The sequence below is a fragment of the Vulpes lagopus genome, chromosome 8 (genome assembly GCF_018345385.1).
Source record: "Vulpes lagopus strain Blue_001 chromosome 8, ASM1834538v1, whole genome shotgun sequence".
Classification (NCBI taxonomy): domain Eukaryota; kingdom Metazoa; phylum Chordata; class Mammalia; order Carnivora; family Canidae; genus Vulpes; species Vulpes lagopus.
The window spans coordinates 114294738-114320775 of NC_054831.1; the positions used below are offsets into that span (position 1 = coordinate 114294738).

Below are 26038 nucleotides of genomic sequence, written 5' to 3' on the forward strand. Positions count from 1 at the left end.
TAGTTGGGCATCTGCCTTTGGTTCAGGGCGTGGTCCTGGAGTCCTGGGATCAAGTCCCGCATCGGGCTCCCTTCAGGGAGCCTGCTTATGTCTCTGCCTCTCTCTCTGTGTGTCTCTCATGAATAAATAAATTTAAAAATCTTTTTTAAAGATTTATTTATTTACTCATAGAGACAGAGAGAGAAAGAGAGAGAGAGAGAGAGGCAGAGACAGGCAGAGGGAGAAGCAGGCACCATGCAGAGAGCCTGATGTGGGACTTGATCCAGGGTCTCCAGGATCACGCCCTAGGCTGCAGGCAGTGCTAAACCGCTGCACCACCAGGGCTGCCCTAAATTTTAAAATCTTAAAAAAAAAAAACAACTTTCCACTTAAAAATTTTTTTCCCTCTGAATCAGCCCATTTAATATCGCAGAGTATTTTCTCTGTTCCCAGGCAGGCAGCATTTCCTCCCTGTTGGTAGTTTCTTACTGCCCTTGCTTGGGTCTCACTGAACTCCCTCTCAGCCAAGGTAGTTCTGGCTCTTCAGAGAAGACCTGGTACCTTCCCATCTGGTTTTCATTGGGCATGTCAAGGCTAGCTTTGGGTCATCCAAAGATTACTAATGTGTTTCAGTGCTCATTTTATTTTTTTACTTTTTTTAGGAACCAAATTTATGTGTAAATTTTTTTACTTGACTAGTGGGGAGAACCAAGAAACATTATACCAAGAAACAATCAACTAAGACCCCACTAATAGTCTTTAAGCCAGTTCATGCAAAAGAATAAGCAGAGTAGCTCTTGATTATTAGGCTAGAAAGATGTCCTTCTGCAGATCTTACAATTGCACAAGGACATACACTTAACCACAGGGGTCCGTGCAAGTAGCATCTATAGACCTAGTTGAGTCACAGCTTCTAGAGTGCTAGTCCTTGCCTACTTACATGACTATTTCACTACTCTTGTTCAATTCCTCGTTGGCTTCTTTCTTTTTCTTTTCCTTTGTTGGTTTTCAACTTTTTTTCTGTGGCTTTTTCTTCTGCTCTTCTCCTGTCAGCTCCTTTCTCTCTTCCATGGTTGCCTTCTCTCTCTTTTTTTTTTATCATGAACACTGGTGTAAACTTTCTTATAGCTTTCCCAGTTCAAGCAATTTCTTTATTTTATTTTATTTTATTTTATTTTATTTTATTTTATTTTATTTTATTTTATTTTATTTATTTTTTAGTTCAAGCAATTTCAATGGCAAAAAAAATTGTATCCTGGGAGCAAAGATGGTGTTTTTGCTCAATGTAGCCCAGAGAACAATCCAGTCGCAGCAAAGGACCATAGTTAGTCTTCTACAGTTCTGTCAAACGTCACACAGAATGGCCTCCAGTTCTCTTTAACTGATTCTGATTTGAGCTCTTCTGAGTCCAACCCATTGATCCTGAGTTTCTCAAAATTTTCTCAAAACTTGGAATAGATTTGGTCATCTACTCTGGTGAGTTTCAGGAACTGTTAGTCAACTGATGAAATCAGCTTATAGCTGATGTCAGCATGCTGCATTGCTTTGAGATGCCCAAGCCATCTCAATATCAGGATCGTTGAAGTAAAACCTGGCAAGGAGAGAAAGAGCATGTGCCACAGACACCAGTTCCCTGGAAACCAGCTCAGCAGTCCCACTAGTCAACTCCATGCTGCCACCCACAAAGTGAGCACCCATTTCCCAGAAATGACTATTTGTGTGCTCTTTCTGCAGCTGGATAGAAAGGGAGGGCTTGTTTTATTTATTTTAACCTAGTATCACTTTGGTTTAAAAAAAAATGTAAGCAATCACACATTTTTGCTTTTGCATTACCTTCCATTCCAAATCGAAATCAGGATTTACCCAATTTTCAAGTAAAAATGGAGGCAAGAAAAAAAATTTTTAAATGACTGACAGCTGTTTTATGCATTTCAAGTAGTATACAAAGTTTACAAATTGACCAGGGAATCTGGGTAAAACGTGATTAAAATATGCAAAGCTAGGTCTACTCTAAATAATCATGGTTGCAAGTATGCAAAATAAATATATAGTCTCTCTATAAAAAGTTCAGACTTGGGGTGCCTGGGTGGCTCAGTCTGTTGAGGTCTGACTCTTGATTTTAGCTTGGGTCATGATCTCAGGATCATGAGATCAAGCCCCTTCTCTGGCAACATGCTCAGGGGAATCTGCTTGAGATTCTTTCTTGCCCTTTCCCTCTGCCCTTTCCCACACTCATGCGTACTCCCCCCTCTAAAATAAATAAATCTTTAAAAAATAAAAATAAGGGATGCCTGTGTGGCTCAGTGGTTGAGCGCCTGCCTTTGGCTCAGGTTGTGATCCCGGGGTCAGAGATGAGTTCCACATCAGGCTCCCCCACAGGGAGCCTGCTTCTCCCTATGCCTATGTCTCTGTGTCTCTCTGTGTATCTCTCATGAATAAATAAGTAAAATCTTTTTAAAAATAAAAACAAATAAAAAGAAGTTCAGAGTTAAATTATCATTTCACCTATTTAACGAACAGCAAAAAATTAGTGACAAAAATACACCAATTGCTAATGTAGAGAAACTTTCAATTATTTATTTTGCACTACCAGGTTAATCTCTTCAAGTAGAGAATAAGTATTTTAGATTAAAAAAAATTTTTTAACATTTTTTACATTTATTTGTTTGAGAAAGAGAAAGCAGGGGGCCCCACTGAGTATGGGGCCAAGGCTCAATCTCATAACCCTGAGATCATGACCTGAGCCGAAATCCAAAGTCGGAAGCTAAACTGACAGAGCCACCCAGGCACCTCTTTTGATTTTTTATTTTTTAAAGATTTTATTTATTTATTCATGAGAGGCACAGAGTGAGACACAGGCAGAGAGAGAAGCAGGCTCCATGCAGGTGCCCGATGTGGGACTCGATCCCAAATCCTGGGATCATGCCCTGAGTCAAAGGCAGATGCTCAACCACTGAGCCATCCAGGCGTCCCTGATTTTGTTTTAAATAAGCAAGCCCTATGCCCAACATAGGTAAGACTCTTAATCCTGAGATCAAAAGTTGCATGCTCTACTGTCGGAGTCAAACAGGTGCTCCTTTTATTAATTTTTTTTAAGTATGGGATTTTTTGGGGGGGGGGATTTTCTTTTTTAAATGCTGAAATCTAGTGGTCATTGCCTAAAATGAGTCAGATCAATTTTGTGTTGTGGGATACTTACATCTTTGTCCCTGAAATCTATTGTCTACCTTGTTGGCTGTTTGGCTCCAAACAAAACAAATAAACAAAAACACTGTGAAAAATACCTAAGTTAGGACAGCCCCGGTGATTCAGCGGTTGAGCCTCTGCCTTCAGCCCAGGGTGTGATCCTGGAGTCCCAGGATCGAGTCCGACGTCGGGCTCCCTGCATGGAGCCTGCTTCTCCCTCTGCCTGTGTCTCTGCCTCTTTCTCTGTGTCTTTCATGAATAAATAAATAAAATCTTTAAAAAAATTGTCAAACTGTGCTTAAAAACTGTATTTTAAAAAGTATTATCTGTAAATCCACCTTAATGAAGTAGATTTTTAAAAAAGCCAATAGAATTTATGTTTTGATCACTTCCCCAGATTCATCAGTGATTATAAGGAGTTCCATTTCCTATTTGTGGAATGAGTGTCCTACAGAAATACTTAACTGGGCCATTGCTTTGTGCCTGACACTGCTCCAGGAGCTTTGCATGTATAAGCTATTTAACGCACCAACAATCTTATGAGATGTGGATAAACCCACGTTAGATGAGAGAACGGAGTACAGAGAGGTTACTTGCCTAAGATTCATAAATGACACAGAGGCGATTGACCCTACATAGGCTTCAGATGGTTTTTAGTAACTACAGTATATTATCTCCTGATTTTTTTTTTTTTTTGAGTAGGCTTGGGGCGCCTCGGTGGCTCAGTCTGGTAAGCGGCCACCTCTTAATTTCGGCTTAGGTCATGATTTCCGGGTCCTGGGTCTGAGCCTCACATCAGGCTCTGCACTCAGCAGGGAGTCTGCTTGAGGACTGTCTCTCCCTATGCCCCCAGCCTTGGTTAGCTTTCTCTCTCTCTCTAATAAATCTTTATTTTTTTAAAAGACTTTATTTATTTATTCATGAGAGAGAGAGAGAGAGAGAGAGAGGCAGAGACACAGGCAGAGGGAGAAGCAGGCTCCATGCAGGAAGCCTGATGTGGGACTCGATCCTGGGCCTCCAGGATCATGCCCTGAGCTGAAGGTGGCGCTAAACCGCTGAGCCACCTGGGCTGCCCTCTAATAAATCTTTAAAAACAAAAACAAATAAGCTCCTCAAGCCCAAATAATACAATTAAAAAATGGGCAGACGACATGAACAGACATTTTCCAAAGAAGACATCCATGTGGGGGTCCTGGGTGGCTCAGTCGGTTAAGTGTCTGCCTTGGGCTCAGGTCATGGTCCCAGGGTCCTGGGATCAAGCCCCAAGTCAGGCTCCCTGCTCAGTGGAGAATCTGCTTCTCCTGCTCCCTCTGCTGTTTCCCCTGCTTGTGCTCTCTGGATTTCTCTGTCACATAAAATAAATAAAATCTTAAAAAAAAAAAAAAAAAAAAAGACATCCAAGTGGCCAACAGATACGTGAAAAGATGCTCAACATCACTCATCAGGAAAATACAAATCAAAACTACAATGAGCTACACTTCACACTTCTCAGAATGGCTAAAATTAAAAACAGAAGAAACAACAAGTGTTGGTGAGGATATGGAGAAAAAGGAACACTTGTGCACTGTTGGTGGGAATGCAAACTGTTGCAGCCACTCTGAAAAACAGAATAGAGGTTCCTCAAAGAGTTAAAAATAGAACTACCCTATCATCTGGCAATCACACTACTGGGTATTTACCCAAAGAATACAAAAACACTAATTCAAATGGATACATGCACTCTTATGTTTACTGTAGCATAATAAACATAATAGCCAAATTACAGAAGCAGCCAGCTCAAGTATCCATTCATTGATGAATGGATAAAGGTGCGGTATATATACATAATGGAATATTTCAGCCATCAAAAGAATGAAACCAAAAAAAAAAAAAAAAAAAAAAAAAAAAAAAAAACACCAAAAAAACAAAAGAATGAAACCTTGCCAGTTGTAACATGGATGCAGCTAAAGAATGTAATGCTAAGTAGTCAGTCAGAGAAAGACAAATACCGTATGATTTTACTCATATGTAGAATTTAAGAAACGAAACAACAAAAAAAAAGACAAACCAAGAAACAGACTTAACTACAGAGAACAAATTGGTGGTTGCCAAGAGAAATGAGTGGAGAAATAAAAAGGATTAAGAGTACACTTATCTTGATGAGCACTGAGTAATGTAGCAGATTGTCGAATCACACTATACACCTGAAACAAATGTAACACTACATCTTAAACACACTGTAATAAAAAAATAACTTATGGGGCACGTGAGTGGCTCAGTGGTTGAATGTCTGCCTTAGGCTCAGGTTATGATCCCAGGGTAGTGGGATTGAGTCCTGCATCAGGCTCCTTCTCCAGGGGGTCTGTTTCTCCCTCTGCCTGTGTCTGCCTCTCTCTGTCTCTCATGAATAAATAAAATCCTTAAAAATTTTTTAATTAAAAAAACAGTAATTTCAGAAACACAGCCCCAGCTCCTTTACTTAAAAAAAAAAATAAAGGTAGGGCAATGGGGTGGCTCAGCTGATTAAGCATCCAACTATTGTGGCTCAGGTCCTGATCTCAGGATTGTGAGATCCTGCTTTTTTTCTCTCTCCCTCGCAGGGGGGGAAAAAAATCTTAGCATTTAAGGACCTCTCCCAAAACCAGGGGTACTTGGCTGGCTCAGCTGGTGGAGTGTGTGACTCTTGATCTTGAGATTGTGAGTTCAAGCCCAATGCTGGGTGTAGAAAATACTTAAAAATAAGATATCTAAAAAAAAAAAAAAAAAAAAAAAAAAAAAAGGAAAGAAAACCTCTCCTAAAACTATATAGGCAAATTATGTAAGAAAAGTTAAGATTTAGTGTAATTATGTACAAACCCAATTTTTTTTAAAGATTTTATTTATTTATTCATGAGAGACACAGAGAGGCAGAGACAAAGGCAGAGGGAGAAACAGGCTCCTTATACAGGGAGCCTGATGCTGGACTCCATCCCAGATCTCCAGGATCATGACCCAAGCCAAAGGCGGATGTGCAACCACTGAGCTCTCCAGGTGCTCCACAAACCCAATTTCAACCAAAGTCAAGATTCATTCATTCAATGGATAGTCACTGAGCATCTTGCCAAGTGCTCTTGGGTACTGAAGATCTGCATATGACAAGAACTCAGAATAAGGACTTAAAATAAAATTCATTTGTAATAAAAACACCCAACATGTTATATATCTTACACACATAATTTCATTTAGTCCTTATGACAATTCTGCAAGACAGCTATGAATAGGCCCAAATGAGGACCATTAGGTTCAGAGAGAATGAGTCATCGGCCCAAGTGGCTAATGGATGAACCAGGACTATGGACCAGTCAACCTGCCAGCTGGTGCTCTTCCACTACACATGGCCTGAAGCTCCCTAACTTGACAGATGACATCATGCTTGGTTTGAAGCAGTGCCCTAGTCCCTTACATAGATTAACTTTCCTCAAAGTCTGCTCCTGGGAACACTGCTTCTGTGTAGGTCAGGGTCTTAGTTGCAAGTAAGAGAAGCCAGCTTTGGTTAAACAAAAAACGTATCACTGAAAGGACATTGGGTATCTCAGAGAATTTTGGGGAGGTCTAGAGAGACCAGCCTAAGACTAAGAAAAATAAATGCCCAAACTCATGTCATCAAACTGGCCTGATGAAACTGTGCCATCACCAGCAAGCACCACAGAGCACCCTGCAACAGGAAGTTTTACAGCTTTCCCACATGACCACGTCCCAAATGCAAAGGAGTCAAGGAAGTTTTCTAAGTTGTCTGGGAGAAGCAGGACTGATTTGGCTACTAATCCCCAAACCCGGCAAGAGTACTCAACAGGAGCTTGGTAGACGAGACAGAAACCATGCTAAATATCCAAATATCCATGGTGAATGCTAGTAGCTGTTTCACAAAATGGCAGAGGCAGAAACAGGTTTCTCTACTGCAGGACTTCTTCAGTTTTTTTTTGTTTTTAAAGATTTTATTTATTTATTCATGAGAGAGAGAGAGAGAGAAAGAGGCAGAGACACAAGCAGAGGGAGAAGCAGGCTCCATGCAGGGAGCCCGATGTGGGACTTGATCCCCGGTCTCCAGGATCAGGCCCTGGGCTGAAGACGGTGCTAAACCACTGAGCCACCCGGGCTGCCCTCTTCAGAGTTTTTAATAAACTTTGGAGCGTAGGGAATCTCCAAGAGGAGGATATAATAGTTCCCAAACATTGGTGATCACAGAATCTTTATTTCTGTAACAGGTTACATGGGATGGGAAGGGGTGGTAGGCTTCATCCTCAAGTGCTACCCATCTCTGCCTCCCACTAGGTATCACTCATGTGACTGCCAAAAGCTCCTACTCCCTCCTCTGGTTCCCCTAACTGGGCTCTTGAAATAGAGTTCAACTGCCTACCCATGCCATGTCCCTTCAGTCTACAGTAGTCACTATCATCGAGTGCAAATCCAGTTGTCACTTCCCTATCAAAACATTTGGTGGCTTCCCACTGTCCTCACAGTACTCCTGACCCCCAGTTCCTACTTACTTCCAGTTTCATCTCTCACCATGACCCTTCTCCAAAACTCCATGCTGTGGCCACACTCAAAAACTGTCTTGTGTGTCACCCCCCACCGTCCCCCATGACCCTTCAGACCCATTTAGAAAGAACTTCTTTAGAGAGCCCAGTGTGGGCTGAACCCCCTTCCTCTGGGCATCTACACTTTTAACTTTCATAGCACTTATACCATATGCTAATTCCTCGATCAATGGTCTGTATTCCCCCACCAGTTCCAAGGGGGCAAAGTTTTCCTCAGACATTTTCTATACCTTCATACCCAATAAAGCACTTGCCACATAAATGGCAGTCTGCAAAAGTGAGGAAAGAGCACCCCTAAAACTTTCCAGTAAGACACTTTTTTCACTTTTGTCTCTCACACAATCAGGACTTGTGTAACCATCATACACTAAAAATGTGCTTTTAAAATGTTTCATGATGCAGACAAGATGCTCTTCCAATTTTTAGAGGATAAAAGAAAAATGAAACTGAAGAATGTAACTCGAGTTTCTATGGTTTTAGCAGGAAGAAATGACGGGAACTGTCAATGATGAGGGCAGAGCATCCATCAGTTACAATGATTCTTAGCTCAGTCTGCATAAAATATCAATCCAGGGGTGCCTGGCTGGCATGGTGTGAAAAACATGTGACTTGAGTTTGTCGTGAGTTCGAGTCCCACATGGGTGTAGAGATTAAAAAAAAAAAAAACTGAAAGAAAATGTCAATCAAGAATTTTGTTCTAGGGAAGCTGGAGTGGCTCAGTGGTTGAGGGTCTGCTTCTGCTCAGGGCATGATCCTGAAGTCCCGGGATCCAGTCCCACATCTTTTCCCTCTGCCTATGTCTCTGCCTGTCTCTTATGAATAAATAAAATCTTAAAAAAAAAAAAGTTCATTCCTTTTTTTTTTTTTTTTTAAAGATTTTATTTATTTATTCATGAGAGACACAGAGAAAGAGAGAGTCAGAGACACAGGCAGAGGGAGAAGCAGGCTCCATGCAGGGAGCCCGATGTGGGACTCAATCCTGGGTCTCCAGGATCAGGCTCTGGGCTGAAGGCGGCTCTAAACCGCTGAGCCACCTGGGCTACCCCAAGAGTCCATTCCTAAAGGAGGAAAGAGCTCTTCAATCAACAGCAGTAATAGGGAATCACAAGCCTTGATGTTTTCAGTGACGCTGCTTAAAAGTTAAATACCTAGAACCATTTTAGGTTTCTTATCATTAGGGGCCAAATATCTTTTCTCTTTCCATTTAGTCCACTATTTAGGACTTTGCTTGGTTCAAAAGATAAGCAGAATTTCCTCAATTAAAATGTTGATGTTGGGTAAAGTTCCAACAGGGAATTGTTTGTTTTCTAACTTTTAGGATTTGGTTTAACAACTAGATTTACAGAGCACTGACTCTGTAGCATATGATATAAATCTGGATGGTTGGCATTACACTCATTTCATAAATGAGGAAACTAATACATAATTTGCCTAAAGTTACAAAACAAGCAAGCAGTACAACTGAGATTCAAATCCAGTCTGGAGTCAGAATCCACACTCTTAACTATCACATTCTAATGGCTCCTGAATTAAGTTCAACACACAAACAAACATCTTTTCAATTGGAGACTTGGATCCTGGTGCTAGTTCTGTCTTTAATAAGTTGTGGAGAGCCAGAATGAAGACACTCTAAACATCCGAAGATTATCTTCTCCATTTGTAATCTCTGGCTGGACTCAACCAGTAATTTCTAGATAGTGCGGAAGGGGACATGAGAGAGTAAGGGTGGTGGTAAAGAGAAGCTAACCAAATAAGGATTCTTTGTCCATTTCAACCAGAGCAGACTTTTTTGGCAAATGAATTGTTCTGCTAGAAGTATAGGGATGAAAAATCTTTGGAACAGAAGTTTCTTTCTTGGAGCCATCAGATTCCAAGCAGTCTAACATCAAGAAATCTTTGAATGCATGCAAAGTATATGTACACACACAGGTGTATTTTTCTAGGGGAGAAGAGTCAAGGCTTTCATTAAATATTCAAAGTAGTTGATTACTCCAAAAAGGATTAAGGACCTATAAAATCCCTCTTCTACTTTATATTCTTAGAGGAAATGGTCAATCTAAATTTATAAAGCACAATGGAGGAAACCTGCATTTCCTGATTAGGAGGCAAATGTCATCACACAACGATGAGTAGGACTATTAAAGGTAATCATAGCTTAATAAACTGATATCTACAATTGCTACTTGCTCTACTAGACAGAGTTAAAGATTTCTCATTTGGAACGAGGCTGTTTCTGACACACGCGGTATGTTTTTAACATTTTTAAGCGTTAGACTTTGCATGAATAAAGGAAAAAAGCCCGATCACTAATTATATATAAAGTATTTATTTTTATGCACATATTTACCTACAAAATTTACAGAAAATCAAACAGTGCCGAGTATATAGAATACCCTCTGATGACTTTGTAGGAGCAGAGGGTCTTATTGCTGCAGTTTCAAGAATAAAATCTTATAGATGGGAAAGCCAAGATGAACACAGTTAAGTTAAATGGTAGCCTTGTTAAAAAGTTTTTGTCCTGTGAGTGAATTTTCAGTTTTATGTTAAGTGGAATTTAAAAGACTGCTCATGAAATAATTTAAACCTTTTCAAAATCTTCTAATAAACAGGTAAAAGGCACCTCCAGTTCTTTAAAATATTTACAGCGATCCCAATAGTTTAAGATTAAGGGCAATTATAGTACAGGTGGCTAAGATGCATACACAGTATGTCATTAACACTCTCGGAACAGTGAGAATTGTAGACTCTGGTTTGGGGCGCCGCTCCCAAGTCACCCCCGTGATGGATCGGCTGATCAACTACACCCGTGCAACACTAGTGTAACAGCACGTCCACCACGGCATAAGATCCAATTATCTAAAACAAGGACTATCAAATTCCCAGACATCACATAATTTATAACTAAACTTATATATTCAGAAGCCTTTGCAGTGTTCTTAAAATTATTTTGAAAATATAAAGTATATTTAGCATTGAAGGAAAACAACCAACTGGAAACATTTACCACAAGAGTGGCTGAAGTTCACTATCCGGTTTAACAAAAATGGTTTCTCAGAACATCTATAATTTCTTACTTATAATTTCTTAATGGAGACGAGTCTTCCTCAGTTTATGCCCAATCCGATGTTTTTCTTGCATTATGATTAAAACAGAGGGGTGTGAGAATGAAAGGCACAGCTACGTGTGATAGCTGGTTTTGAAGAGCCGTGGGGATGGCAAACAGATGCTCATAAGATACTGGTGCAGAACAATGTCCACATAATGCTTCCCTCTTTGACATTGGCATTGATTTGCTATTTACAGTAGTTTGCAAAAATACGTTATAAAAACTGGATGAGGTTCTGTTTCTAAGTTTAACTTAGTAACATACAGACATACTTCATCTGCAAAAGTCTCTGCAGGGTCTGAAGTACTAAAGTGACACTAATACTGTAACACAGATAATCAAAGGTACCAAGCATGGAGGACGTGAGTCATCATCATCAAGATCATCTGAGTAAATATTGCACACTTCTTGTCAGTTGTTGCTGTGACCTTCATATATCCAACTGTAAAAGGAATCCTTTATGGCTTTTTGCTGTATCACTTATTTGAAGAAAGGCTGTTTTAGGTCCCATAATAATGAGTGCAGATTGTCACTGAACATGAGGCCTGGGTTTCAAAATGAGTTTTCCTGTCTGTAAAAATGGGGAAAAAAAATTTTTTTTCAGTAATCAGTTCCATTAAAAAAATCACCACTTATCCATAAACTTTGAAGTGCACTTAAAAGGTACCAGAACACCTCTCTATATTCAATCAAGATTAAGCAATTAACAGTTATGTTCTCAAAGTTTTGTGTGGAGCTTTCTTTCGAAAATCTTCATTACTTTAAAACAATGTATTTGATGAACTCCCCGGTCCACTGGCTTCCCTATAAATCAGGCAATCAATCCAATGTATATAAACCAATCTATGCTCCTTGCCAAATGAAGTTTATAAAATAAACGTACTCGCGCATAAACATTTTTCCTTTTTTTTTTTTTTTTTAAAAGATCTTATTTATTTATTCATGAGAGACACAGAGAGTGAGAGAGGCAGAAGCAGGCTCCATGCAAGGAGCCCGATATGGGACTCAATCCTGGGACTCCAGGATCACGCCCTGGACCAAAGGCAGGTGCTTAACCGCTGAGCCACCCAGGTGTCCCTAAACATTTTTCCTTTACCAACACTAAATTTTTACTTTCAGATAAAAATGTAAACAAATGACTGGAGTGAACACTGATGCTTATACACTGCTGTTCAGGGGACTTCTTCTTTTTGGTAATTCCTTGATATGCAGGTAGAACTTTGATGCTATTTTTTTTTTCACTGTTTTATTAAGGTATAATTTAAATACAGTAAGATGCTAACCCTTGCATACAGTTTAACAAGTTTTAAGAAATATATACACCCACTGCCTGAGTGGCTCAGTCAGTTAAATGTCATACTCTTAATTCTGACACAGGTCACAATATTGAGCCCACATCAGGCTCTGTGCTCGGTGCCCAGCCTGCTTGAGATTCTCTCCCTCTGCCTCTCCCTGTGCCTATATGTTAACTAGGCAAAAATCTTAATATACACACAATATACACTCACAGCCACCACCCAGAAAGTCCTTCCAGGCCCTTTTTTGGTCAATGGCAGCCCCACTCCTTATGCAGACATAACCATTTCCCAAAAATTTTGCCTGTCTGTGGTCTTTAAACAAATGGAATCAGAGTGTGTTCTTTGGCATCTACTTCTTTCACTCAATGTAATTCTGCCATTCATCTGTTACTATGTTTCAGTAATTTGTACTATTTTATACTGTTATTTTGATATAAAATATACAATATTTCACTGTATGAATAGACCCCATTTGTTTTATCCATGGTTTTAATCTATTTTAAAATTAAACTACATAAATATGATATTAATGTAATCTCATTATTAAAAAACTAGGGATGCCTGAGTGGCTCAGGGTGTGATCCCAGGGTCAGGGGATCAAATCACACATCAGGCTCCCTATGGGGAGCCTGCTTCTCCCTCTTCCTGTGTCTCTGTCTCTCATAAATAAATAAAAATCTTTAAAAAAAATCAAATATGAGGGTGCCTGCCTGGCTCAGCCAGTGAAGCATATGACTTCTTCAAGCTCCACGTTGGGTATAGGATTACTTAAAAAAATAAACAAAAAATTAAAACAATTTTCAAATATAGATAAGTTAAAATCCTTTCCATCTATCTCAAATTCTAGCCCTCTTAAAGAAGAAACCAGTTTTAGCATGAATCCTTCCAGATTGTGTTCTATAGATTTACATTCCCATATACAAATAATAAAAAGAACTTGTGTCAGGCTCCGTGCTCATAGGGAGTCTGAGTGAGATCCTCTCCCTTTCCTGTTGCCTTTCTTCCCTGTATTCTCTCAAATAAATCAATAAATCTTAAAAAAAAAAAAAAAAAAAAATCTGGTATTTCTAATGTGCTAAAATATGAGGGTAAAACATACCACTTGGGATTTGTTTCAAAATAATCTAATGGGGATCCCTGGGTGGCGCAGCGGTTTGGCGCCTGCCTTTGGCCCAGGGCACGATCCTGGAGACCCGGGATCGAATCCCACGTCGGGCTCCCGGTGCATGGAGCCTGCTTCTCCCTCTGCCTGTGTTTCTGCCTCTCTCTCTCTCTCTGTGTGACTATCATAAATAAATAAAAATTAAAAAAAAAAATCTAATGGAGGAAAAGTGGGCAGGGGTGCACATGAAATAAGAATGGCCATGAGCTGATTATTGTTGACACTGCCCAGTGGGTATTCATTATACTCTTTATTTTTTTGTTTGGAAATTTTCATAATTAAAACTTTTTTATGGATAAAGAAGATATATATATATACATCCATAAAAAACACACATATATACATATATAAACACAATGGAATATTATTTAGATTTAAAAAAGAATGAAATCTTGCCATTTACAACAACATAGATGGAGCTAGAGACTATAATGCTAAGCCAAAAAGAAATAGATAAATACTGTAGAGTTTCACTCATTGTGCCATTTAAGAAAAAAACAGGGGCGTTTGGGTGGTTCAGTTGGTTAAGCATCTGCCTTCGGCTCAAGTCATGATCATGAGTTTTAGGATCAAGCCCCGCACTGGGTTCCCTGCTCAGTGGGGAGTCTGCTTCTCCCTCTGCCTCTCACCTCACTTGTGCGCTCTCTCTCTTTCAAATGAATAAAATCTTAAAAAAAAAAAAAAAAAAGCAAAGGAAGAAAAAAAGATAAATTAAGAAACAGGCCCTTAATTATGGAAAACAAACTGATGGTTACTAGTGGGGAGGTGGTGGGGGACAGTGGTGGTGTGGTGAAATAGGTGATGGGGCCGGGGGGGTACACTTGTTATGATGAGCATGGGATGATGTACAGAACTGCTGAATCACTATATGGTACACCTGAAACTAATATAACATTGTATATTAGTTAACTATACTGGAATTAAAAAGAAAACAGTACTGGGGAAAAAAATCTTTTAAAAAAGATACCAAATTGAGTGTATTGTTTAATAATTTCCTTCTTGTACCTAACATTATGTCTTGAAAGATCCTTGCACGTCCAAATTTATAGATTTACCATAGTTTCTTATGATGTGGCTATACAAAGCTTATTTTACCATGTCCCTGTTGAGAAACCTAAAACCTGTTTCCATTTTTTCCCTACTACCAAGAATGTTGCAACTTACTACCTCATACCTGCCTCCTTATGTGAAATGTGATGGTTCCCACCAAAGGTAGGGGTACCAAAGGTAGATGGGGAGAAGTAGAATGGTTAGGTTACGAGGCATGCCAAATTTTCGTTTTATAAGAATGATGAAAACTGCTTTCCAACATGGCAATATATTCTCATCAAGTAGAGCATGGGAGTGCTACTCCACCATCGTACTGAAGTTTTCTTTTTTAAAGGTTTATCTATTTATTCATGAGAGACACAGAGAGAAGCAGAGACACAGGCAGAGGGAAAAGCAGTCTCCCCACAGGGAGCCTAATGCAGTACTCAATCCCCAAACTCCAGGATTACGCTGAAGGCAGACACTCAACCGTTGAGCCAACCAGGTGTCCCACTGTACTGAAGTTTTAACTTATGTCAGGGACAGATAGGTAAGACAAACGGAAATTCAGTTTTATTGTGCATTTCCCCAATTACAAATGAGGCTATTTGCTTTCCCACATCTATGTTAAGATTTACTTTTCCCACTTTTTTTTTTTTAAAGATTTTATTTATTTATTCCTGAGAGATATGGGGGGGGAGGGGTGCAGAGACACAGGCAGAGGGAGAAACAGGTTCCATGCAGGGAGCCTGACTTGGAACTCGATCCCAGGTCTCCAGGATCACGACCTGGGCTGAAAGTGACGCTAAACCACTGAGCCACCCGGGCTGCCCTCCCACTTTTCAAATTTACTATTTTAAAAAAATTTTAAGTAGGTCTGGTTTCTATCCTTTGTTAGACATCTTAGAAATATTTTCTTCTTCTTTAAAAAAATTTTTTTCCAGTAATATCTACACCCAATGTGAGGCTCGAACTCATAACCCTGAGATTAAGAATCACATGTTCTTTGACTGAGGCAGCCAGCCAGATGCCACACAAATACTTCTCATCAGTGCTCACTTTCTTGCCTTTTGGTGTACAAAGTTTTCAAATATTGGTTCAATTAAAGGTATCCAAACTCTTCCATGGCAGTGTTTTTGTTTTGGGTCTTAAAAAGGAGCTTTTCTACCCCAAGATCTACACCTTGGGGCACCTGGGTGGTGCAGTGGGTTGAACGTCCACTTCCTGGTTTTGATTGGGGTTGTGATCTCCAGCCCTGTGTTGGGACTCCACACTCAGCAAGGACTCTGCTTGGGTTTCTCACTCCCTGTACCACTCCCCTGACTAATGTGTGTGCATGTGCCACTCTAATAAATAAATAAATTAAAAAAAAAAAAAAACAACAGAATACATATTCATTTGTATTTTCTTCTAATGCTTTAATTATGGGATGAGTTGTCTTTTTAAATATATTTAAGACTTCATGGGACCGGGGTGGGGGGGGGGGGGGAATCCCTGGGTGGCTCAGCGGTTTGGCACCTGCCTTTGGCCCAGGGCGCGATCCTGTAGTCCCAGGATTAAGTCTCATGACAGGCTCCCTGCATGGAGCCTGCTTCTCCCTCTGCCTGTATCTCTACCTCTCATGAATAAATAAAATCTTAAAAAAAAAAAAAAAAAAAAATCAAAGTGTTTAGTCTTTATTCTCTTCACTGATCCAGGGGCCCCCTGACTTAGTATCTTTTTTTTTTTTTTTTGCTCTTTATTCTAGTTTTCTAAACTAGGTGTTATTTAATAGTTTTTTTAACTGAAGGTAAAAATACCTTTATAAATAAGCAAATCAAATCTGTGACATACTCTTATCTTAAAATGCCTATATGTTATTAATTTTAAAAACACGGTCAGTTTGTAAATCCTAGGGACGCCTGGGTGGCTCAGCAGTTGAGCATCTGCCTTTGACTCACGGTATCATCCCAGAGTCCCAGGATTGAGTCCCACATCGGGCTTCCTGCTTGGAGTCTACATCTCCCTCTGCTGCTCTCTCTGCCTCTCTCTCTCTCTCTGTGTGTGTGTGTGTGTGTCTCTCATGAATAAATGAATAAAATCTTTAAAAAAACAAAAATAAAATAAAATCCTACATACAGAGTACCATTAGAGTTTACAAATCCAACACCCAACAAGCCATTTTTAGCCAATAATGACCACTCTATATATAGTTTAAGATGACTTCAATCATAACACACGTTATGATTTTATATCATTAGGAAAGATCAAAATGGGACCTGGCTGGCTCAGTGGTAGAACATATGACTTAATCTCAGGTTCATGAGTTCAAGCCCCACATTGGGCATAGAGCTTACTTAAAAAAAAAATTACAGTCAACTCTATCAGTTGAACTGTATGATACTACAGATTATTAGATGCACCTCAATTTCTGAGATGTAAACATGGGTATTAGGATCAATGCTATAAGAATATTTCCACTATTAATCCATGTAACTTATCAAAGTCTGCTTTATTTAAGCCAAAAGATTTCAGTCCTTTCATGCACATGTATAATTTTCTAATATAAGCAATACTCACATCATCACAAGACATATTGTATTCTGCTAATACAGTTCGACATCGAGCAGCTATACTGAAAAAACGTGGTCAAAGGAAAATTTATCATATGAAGAATAAGCTTTTAAAACAACATCTAGATGATCAAGAAGGTGCTTTAATTTTACTCAGAGAATAAAAGTCAATTCTGATAAAGGATACATTGATGGTGCAACAACCCTCTTGTGTATTCCAGCAAAGAACAAGCCTATTAGAGTGATACAGCTAATGGTGAAAAACGGGTGATTCCATAATGATGTGAAGAAAGACACCTGGAAAAGAAGAGTTTGAAACATAAAAATGTTTAAAATCTCAGAATACTAATTCTTACCTCCCCACTTGTGCATAAATATATGTAACATTTGGATCATCTGAAATATGAAGATTTGAATAATTTAAAACAATCCCAGTTGTTTAGCTGTGTCATAAAAATAGAAATGTTTCATATCTTTAATGTAGCAAAATAATATAGCAATGTTCCCTCTATTCATTCCAAAGAGTTGAACCATTACAAATTCATTCTTATAATCAAAAACCAAAGGGCACATGAGATGAAGACTGGATGTTATACTTACTATATGTTGACAAACTGAATTTAAATAAAAATTTTTAAAATTAAAAAAAAAAATCAAAACATCCTACCAAAAATATTTACTGAACCCTTCCTGATAAGAAGCAATTTAAAAAGCACAAGACTAGGACACCTGACTGGCTCAACGGAATGTGTGACTCCTGATCTCGGGGTTTTGAGCTCAAGACTGATTTTGAGTATAGAGACTAGTAAAAAAACAAAACAAAACAAAACAAAAATAAAACTTAAAACAAAGTACAGGATTGGGGTGTCTGGCCAGCTCAGTTGGTAGAATATATCTCTTGATCTCAGGGTTGTGAGCTGAAGCCCCACGTTGGGCGTAAAGATTACATACATACATACATACATATATAAAAGCACAAGATTAAGTTCCACAACAGTAGAGATGCTGTCATGTGCATCACTGTTTTCCCAACATCTGAAACAGTGCTTGGCAAACATAGGTGCTCAACCAATACTGTTGAATGAGTGCAGATGAAGGAGGTCTCTGATCTGAAGTCAATGAATACACAAAAGTGATCTAGTTACTCTCCCTGTTAAAAAGCTTCTTTATGAGAATTGGGTAGACTCTGCCATTCATAGCCTGGTCCCAATCTAACCATCTCCTGCTGCATCTGCATAGACGCTACCATATTCCTTCTCTCCTCTTATGTGGAGACTCATCCCTCCTTCCCTCTCTGTGGGAGCAAAAAATGAGTGGTTTTGAAGCTACTGAAATTTATTTTTTATTTTATTTTTATTTTTAAAAAATTTTATTTATTTATTCATGAGAAACACAGAGAGGAGAGAGAGAGAGGGGCAGAGACACAGGCAGAGGGAGAAGCAGGCTCCATGCAGGGAGCCCGATGTGGGACTCGATCCCGGGTCTCCAGAATCACCTAAACTGCTGAGCCACCCGGGCTGCCCAAAGCTATTGAAATTTAAATGGCCAGATGACACTCAAGCAGGGAAAGATGATTAGTAGCTATCTATAAAGAACGAGGGTGGGATCCCTGGGTGGCGCAGCGGTTTGGCGCCTGCCTTTGGCCCAGGGCGCGATCCTGGAGACCCGGGATCGAATCCCACATCGGGCTCCCGGTGCATGGAGCCTGCTTCTCCCTCCGCCTGTGTCTCTGCCTCTCTCTCTCTCTGTGACTATCATAAATAAAAAAAAAAAAAAATTAAAAAAAAAAAAAAAAGAACGAGGGTTTAGGGGTACCTGGGTGGCTCAGTCAGAAGAGCATGTGGCTCTTGATCTTGGGGTTGTTTGAGCCCACATGGGGTACAGAGATTACTTAAAAGGGGGTGCTGGTGGCTCACTCAGTCAAGTGTCTGACTCTTAGTTACAGCTCGGGTCATATTCTCAGGGTTGTGAGATCGAGCTCCACGTGCTCAGTGGTGTGTCTGCTTCAGATTCTCTCTCTCCCTCTGCCCCTTCCCCTGCTCATCTCTTTCTTTCTCTAAAACAAATAAATAAATCTTAAAAAAAGAAAAAAAAAGAAAAGGAAAAAAGAGTGTTTAAGAGAAACAAAGAACTGATTTCAGATCTGGGCATAATCAGATGATGGCAAGAAACAAGACAACATGAATATGGTGGAGATAAGGGTCCAGGATCCAGGACTGGAACAAGAATGGGCACTGAAGGCTGGGGAACAGAACTGTAGACTGAAGGAGAGATGATGTTTAGAGTCTGGAAAAAGAAATCAGATGGACCAGGAACTAAATGAGAGCAACAGAATTAAGCCAGAGGCATCGATACTCCACTCTCATACCAAGAGATGTGTACATATTTCAAGACTGAGAGCTAAACTTATAAAAAGCACCAGGTAGCTAGCCCAGCATGCTATCGGTTAAATAAATTTGTCAAATGAAGAAACGAGAGGCTGAAAACATCAGGAGGGAAGAAGCTCCCTGAAGGATGAAATTCTGAAAAAAAAGTTAATATTCCAGAGGAATGTCTTCTTAAACCTTTAATTCCCAAAGGCCAGCTAGATTTCACATGGCCTGCACAGTGTAAGCACATATAGTGTCTTATGTGTTAATTTTAATTAGATCCGTCAACATCAGCCTTCTTTCCTCCATGGCAATAATCAACTACATCTAGGTATCAGTTTCCCCCCTTTAGATCAGGCATTCATGTGCTTTCCAGTTTGCTCTGTTGCTTCTCTCCTTGGGTTCTTCCAGATAGTCATCATGCACTGGCTTTTGAGTCTGCAACTCTTGCTACAGAAACAATTGCTGTTTAAAACCCCTATCAGCTTTGAGGTTATTAAATACTGAAATAAAGAGCTAACCCTTAGGCTAATAGTTATATTCTCACCTAATTTAGAAAATTACATTAACTACAGAGTTTTGGGCCTATTTCAAATTACATTTAATTCTGTGTTTTATTAAGATCTCAACTAGCTGAAATCAGCTTATATTTTTCCCAATTAGAAGTCAGATTCATTTCCCAAGATAGACCTTTTCAATCTTCTCGCCAGCCTCCTTACTCTTCCCCTGAAGATGAGTACCAAGCACAGCCCTAAGATCAGACTTTTATAAATCAACACACAAGAGAGTTTCCTATCTGCCATAAAAACTCTTCTATTAATGCAAAATTCCATCACCAAATTCCCCTACCTCCTATTCTTTTATAGCTCCACCCCAATGGATTAAGTCAGGGAGACTACATGCTAAATAAATCCCTGGCTGCCTGAAATGCCATTTGGACTGCTGACAAAAGCTTTGCTATTAGGTTTTTCTTCTGTATAACCTAACAAGTTATAAATAAAGCTACTGGAAATAGTCTACCTAATTACAGTTTTAAAAAGGATGTGGGTTTAAGATTTAAGAAAATGACATTATTATTATTATTACCTAAATAAAGCTGCACCAAGGGAAAAAACTTCACTGAAAAATTAGAGACTACTGTTTCTCTAATAAAACAAACAAACACCTCAGTTTGAAATTAAGGCACAAGTTAGTAGAAAGAAGTAGAATTCTGAAAAACATGCTATCAGATTTCATCAAAGGATGCTTCGAGAAATAACATTATGAAATTTTTTATTGCATTTGGTATAGGGATGTTCTTGTACAGTGCCCAATGGGAGATCTCTTAGTGTTTCCTATATTAAATTTCAGGCAGGAAATTTTTTTGAGATAAATGTGGAGAACAAAACCTTTGCTAGCTTATGGAACTCATACATGTGTTCTTTTCACAAAGTAGAAAAACCATGGAACGGTGACTTTATTGATCAGGTAACTCAGAGACTAATTTATAACTCAGTTTGGGCAAGTGTGGTGTCCCACATGGCCTTGTCTGTGACCCAGTTTCCTTCCTGTTTTTGACCCTCTAGTCTAATTGTCTCTTATCCACCATCTTGACTTTTTATTACATTAATATTTTGCTATTTTATCATAGGTCTCCCGCAAAGTCATCTCAAATGCTTTGTGGGATAAAGAAAGGTCCTACCAAAAATTAGTCTTAGAAGAAAATGGTATTTTACAATTTTCTAAAGCTGGCACACACGATACTAAATGGACAAAGGAGAATAAAGACAATGTTTACACTGAAATAGGTAAAAATGTGTGACTATGGCATATGTAAAATGATATGCAAAAAGTTCAGAAATGAATGTGAAGTAGCATAGTGTTATTTCTCACGCATTTTTCCTTGTAAAAGATACTTATCTACAGTGGCCAAAGTTTTTCTTAATCAAATTAATATAAAGCATATATTTAATATACTGTTCAATATCACTACTAGTAATAATAGGAAGCATCTGAGTAATACTTTACAATGAACAAAGCACTGCTACATTATCTCATTTAATCCATTAAAGATTTTAAATCAAAACTTCTACCTTTTGTGTCTCGGGATCTATTAACCAGTTCCAGGCACCAGTAGCTGTACAGACAGATACCACTATAAGAAGCACTGATGAAAGATAAACACGAAATTAGTAAGGAAATAAGCTGTTAATAAATTTATACTAATACCACCAGTTCCTAATAAATGACAGCCAAAGGATGCAGCACTTTATTAAATGGAAAATGCATTCGACTGAGGAATTAAGAAACTTGCTGTATGACCTTCGGGAATTCTCTTTAAATACTGTGAACCTCAGTAATTGAGGATGATATTGTCCCTATTATTACTTCAGTCAGAACTTACCAAGATTTATGAAATCAAAAGCCGTAGGAACTTTGGATGGCTTTGTGCTGATTTTGCAGATCTTGTAAATTTAAATTAAAAAACAAAAACAAAAAACAAACAAAAAAACACCTCTCATTTTCTACTGTAAACAAACCAAACAAAGACTCTTTTATGAACGCACTGTCTGACTAGAGGATTTTGCTGGAAGACAACTGCTTGCATTGAGTTAAACATCCGTTGGTGTGATCAGGAATGTGGAGTACCAGATTTTCTTCAGAGACTTAAAGGAAGATCAGGGTAGAAATCTGACAGTAGAGCTCAGTAAAGTTTTTCTCCCCACTAAGCTAGAATTATTTTAAGAATTCTAAATAGATCCTAAGCAAAACATAAGAATGAATGGTATAGAGGCACCTGGTTGACTTAGTTGGTGAAGCGTGTGACTCTTGATCTCAGGGTTGTAGGTCTGAGCCCCATGCTGGGTATAAATTACTTAAAAAGTAAAATCTGGACAGCTCAGTGGTTTAGTGCTGCCTTCAGCCCAGGGCATGATCCTGGAGACCCAGGATCGAGTCCAGTGTCGGGCTCCCTGCATGGAGCCTGCTTCTCCCTCTGCCTGTGTCTCTGCCTCTCCCTCTCTCGGTCTCTCCCGAATAAATAAATAAAATCTTAAAAAAAAAAAAAAAAAAAAAAAAAAGTAAAATCTTAGGAGTGCCTGGATGGCTCAGTCAGTTAAGCATCTGTCTGCCTTCAGCTCAGGTATGATTTCAGGGTCCTGGGATTGAGCCCTGCATTGCATCAAGCTTCCTGCTCAGCGAGAAGCCTTCTTCTCCCTCTGCTCCCCCACCCCACTTGTGCTCTCTCTACCTTGCTCACTCTCCCTCTCAAATAAATAAATAAAATCTTAAAAAAATTTTTAAAAAGGTAATAAATGGTACTACTAGAAAATAATAAAGGGGCACCAAGTCCTAGTTAACATTCTGGGTATTAAGTTACTGTCCTTCAGTTAGGACACATACAGTTTTAAAACATAAAGATCAAGATTCAAAAAGCAACTTAACCTAGAAGTCCTAGTGATATTCTTTTAGAAGAGGCAAATCACAGGAAAACAATCTCATTTTAGGTATTTAAGTACACAATCAAAATTTTAAAATTACATTCTCAGCTCAGATTAAACTCAATTTCTCATAAAGCTGTGTTTCCAATAAGCAATGCACTACACAGACTGTTCTTTTGAAAAATGAAGCAAAATCAAACTCAAACTCACTGGAAGGGACCTCATACACATACTTTTGATTGGTACATTAACCAAGCTGATTTATATGTAACCACTGAGACCATGAATCACAGAAAAAGTAAAGTAAATTCACTGTCTTATATTTTATGAGATACCACTGGATCATTTTAAAAGATTTTCAAGTAGTAGTGAAATAAGGTTTTGGGAGGATTCTTCCCTAAACCAAGGTATCTGAAAAAAATCACTCTTTGTAAATTCTGACATATCAGAATTCTCAGAGCATATGAATGAAACTTTGCAGATAGATCTAAGAAAAATATCACAAAAAATCCTGACACAGAAAAAAGTTCCTAACTTCAATAGTGCTCTTTGGTCCCACAAACTGAATTATACTGTGAAATAAAGTACGTATTCAACATGTGCTGTTGTACTTCTCTTTTGACAAGAAGTTCAATCATACACATCCAAGAAACTAAGACTGGTCCCAACACAAGTTAGCAAAACATTTTGTTCGCTAAGGTCATCACTTGCATTTCCTAAGTATTTCCACTGAGCAATCATCTCAATTCTTTCAAATCATATTTTATAGTAGTCACGACATTTTGAATAGACAGTTATAACGTGAATTTGTTTTCTACGATATACTGCAAAGCAATACAATCATGCTCTACTAAAATCGACCAAGGGTAATTTCATAACCTTGGCAGGTATATGTTAAATAGGATTTTCCTTGGGGCACCAGGGTGGCTCAGTCAGTTAAGTAGTTGCCTTTTGCTCAGGTCATGATCTCAGGGTCTTGGGATCAAGCCCAGCATCTCAGGTCTCTGCTCAGCAGGGAGCCTGATTCTCCCTCTGCTTCTGCTCTCTCACTGGTGCCCGCGCTCTCTCTCTCCTTCTCTAATAAAAACCTTTGGGAAAAAAAATATGATTTTCCTTAACAGAACTTTATTTCAAAAGTTTGTAGGCAAATTTAAAAATTGCTAAGCAGGACAGCCTGTGTGGCTCAGCGGTTTAGCGCCATCTTCAGCCCAGGGCCTGATCCTGGGCACCCAGGATGGAGTCCTGCGTCAGGCTCCTTGCATGGAACCTGCTTCTCCCTCTGCCTGTGTCTCTACCTCTCTCTCTCTCTCTCTCTCTCTCTCTGTGTGTCTCATGAATAAATAAATAAAATCTTTTGAAAACAAAACAAAACTGCTAAACAAGTTCCTGAAATCACATGTCATTTATCAATATGTAATATTTAATTAAAAAACTGTATATATTTTAATGGAAAAATGAAAACCCAACCATACAAAATATATGTTCTTTTAGCATGGGCCGTTCCTTTTCCTAAAGATTTCTTTGGTGGGGGTGCCTGGCTGGCTCAGGCCGTAGAGCCTTTGACTCTTGATCTCAAGGCTGTGTGTTCGAACGCCACATTGGGTGTAGAAATTACTTAAAAATAAAATCTTAAAAAAAATTTTTTTCTTTAGGATGCATTGTTTACAAAGTCAAATAAATTTAAAACCGTTAAAACAAAGGAAATCTCATGGTTTAGTAAAGCATTTGTTAGTCAAAACTCTTACACAAAAGCAAATCATTGTTAGGCAGGGATAAAAGTGCCAATTGTGGGTTTATTTTCCCTGGGGGAGAAAAAAGAAAAAACATTCAAGAACTTACTTCTCCAACGTCCAGTGGCAGGTTGCAAACAGTGAATATATTCTGTAAGTCTTCTCTCAAAAGCCTTGAGATCTAGGTAAAAAGATTTCAATTTTCCAATTAGCCCCTCTGACTAGTTTGAATCTCTTAAGATGACGTTTCAGATATACTCTAACTGCTTCAGGTCTTCACACAGCAGCTCACACGTTTCTCTGCACTGTCTACTTCGCTTCCTAGGACAGCTCTGAGTACGGGACGAAACCATCAGGTTTCTTTGACTCCAATTTCGCCTATAAGGAAACTGCTCCGCTTTTAGGAGCTTCGTAACGTGCCGCGTGGACCGGCCGCGGCAGCGCCGAGAGCCAGCACCCTGGGGGTGCCACAAAAGGAGCCCAGCCAGGTCGAGTGACCCTGCGGGGGCCCAGAGCTGTCCGTTAGCACGACGTCTGCCCTGACGGCGGAGTCCGACGGGGTCTGCCGTTCCGAGTTCTAGCGCCCGGTTTTACTTAGGGGCTGTGCCGGGTGTCGGGTCCTTCTGCATTTCCCACGCGGCTGCGGGGGGCTGCGGAAAGGCGCCCCACCCCCCCGCAGGTCACAGGTGGCCGCGGCGGCGCCGGGACCTGCCGACGGGCGGGGCCACCATCCCGCGGTCGCGCCTTCTAACTTCAGGAGCCCGATCGCACGGCCGTGACGCGGCGGCTGACCAGAAGCCGCAGCAGGAACGACGGTGCAACTCCCGGGGTCACCGCAATAAAATCAAGCAAACGACGGCCACGCAAAAGCGCAAAACGCAAGACGCTGGCTAATGAATAAAAAGCAAACGTAGGCGTCGCGAGGGGCTCCCGGGCGCCCACCCACGTCCGGCCCGCCCGCCCGCCTCCCCGCTGACCCCGGCCCGCCTCCCCCCGGGCCCCGGCCCCCCGGCACACCCTTCGCGCCCGCCCGCCTCCCCGCGGCGCCCGGCCCCCCAGCCCATCCTTCGAGGCCCCCGGCCCCCGGCCCGCCTCCCCCGGCCCTCCCGCCTCCCCCCGGTCCCCCGGCCCCCGCCCGCCTCCCCGCGGCCCCCGGCCCATCCTTCGCGGCCTCCTCTCCCCGGGGCGGGGTCTCCGCGACTCCAACCCCTCCGGAGCCCCTCCAGCTTCCGGGAAGCGCCCGGGCCACCCAGGAGGCCCACCGTACCTTCCGCCTGCTCCAGCGAGTTCATGTCGGGCGGCAGCTCCGGTCACTGCCGCGGCCCCGTCCGCATCGCAGCTCCGCGGCCCCCGCCCGGCCCGCAGCGCCAACTCCCACCTCTAACCGCTTCCCTCCGCCCCTCCGCGTCGCGCCGCCCCTTGCTTACACCCGCTACGCTCATTGGGCATCTCTGCCCGACCCCGCAACTAAGACGAGCTCCTATTGGCTAGCTCCATGCACCGGCCTCGGGGCCCGGCGTCGGACGGTCAGCCGGAGGGACCAAGAACTGCCGGCGGCCGGGCTGCTGTAACGCTGGCGCCGCCTCCTGCCTCGGGGAGGAACTGCAGCCTCTCCGAGCCAGCTCGCTCGTCAGTCCATTCTTAGTTTTCCT

At 40.6% G+C, this 26038-nt stretch overlaps 1 protein-coding gene and 1 pseudogene across 2 annotated transcripts; both read right to left on the reverse strand.

Annotated features, from left to right (window-relative positions):
* Positions 1-431: 431 nt before the first annotated feature.
* LOC121496465 lies at positions 432-1650 on the reverse strand (annotated as a pseudogene).
* Positions 1651-6055: 4405 nt separating this feature from the next.
* On the reverse strand, positions 6056-25782 carry CNEP1R1 (CTD nuclear envelope phosphatase 1 regulatory subunit 1). 2 transcript variants are annotated; one of them, XR_005989615.1, is made up of 7 exons: positions 25654-25782; positions 24496-24567; positions 21310-21383; positions 17056-17165; positions 16876-16930; positions 11176-11398; positions 6056-6269 (listed from the first exon to the last, which is right to left on the reverse strand). XR_005989615.1 is itself a non-coding variant. In XM_041768113.1 (6 exons), the coding sequence occupies exons 1-6, from the start codon at positions 25676-25678 to the stop codon at positions 11357-11359; spliced, it is 378 nt and encodes a 125-aa protein (XP_041624047.1). In that variant the 5' UTR covers positions 25679-25782; the 3' UTR covers positions 10032-11356. The 2 variants fall into 2 exon arrangements, 1 of the variants encoding a protein (XP_041624047.1); XM_041768113.1 differs by lacking the exon at positions 6056-6269 and having other exon boundaries at positions 10032-11398.
* Between the last annotated feature and the right edge of the window lie 256 nt (positions 25783-26038).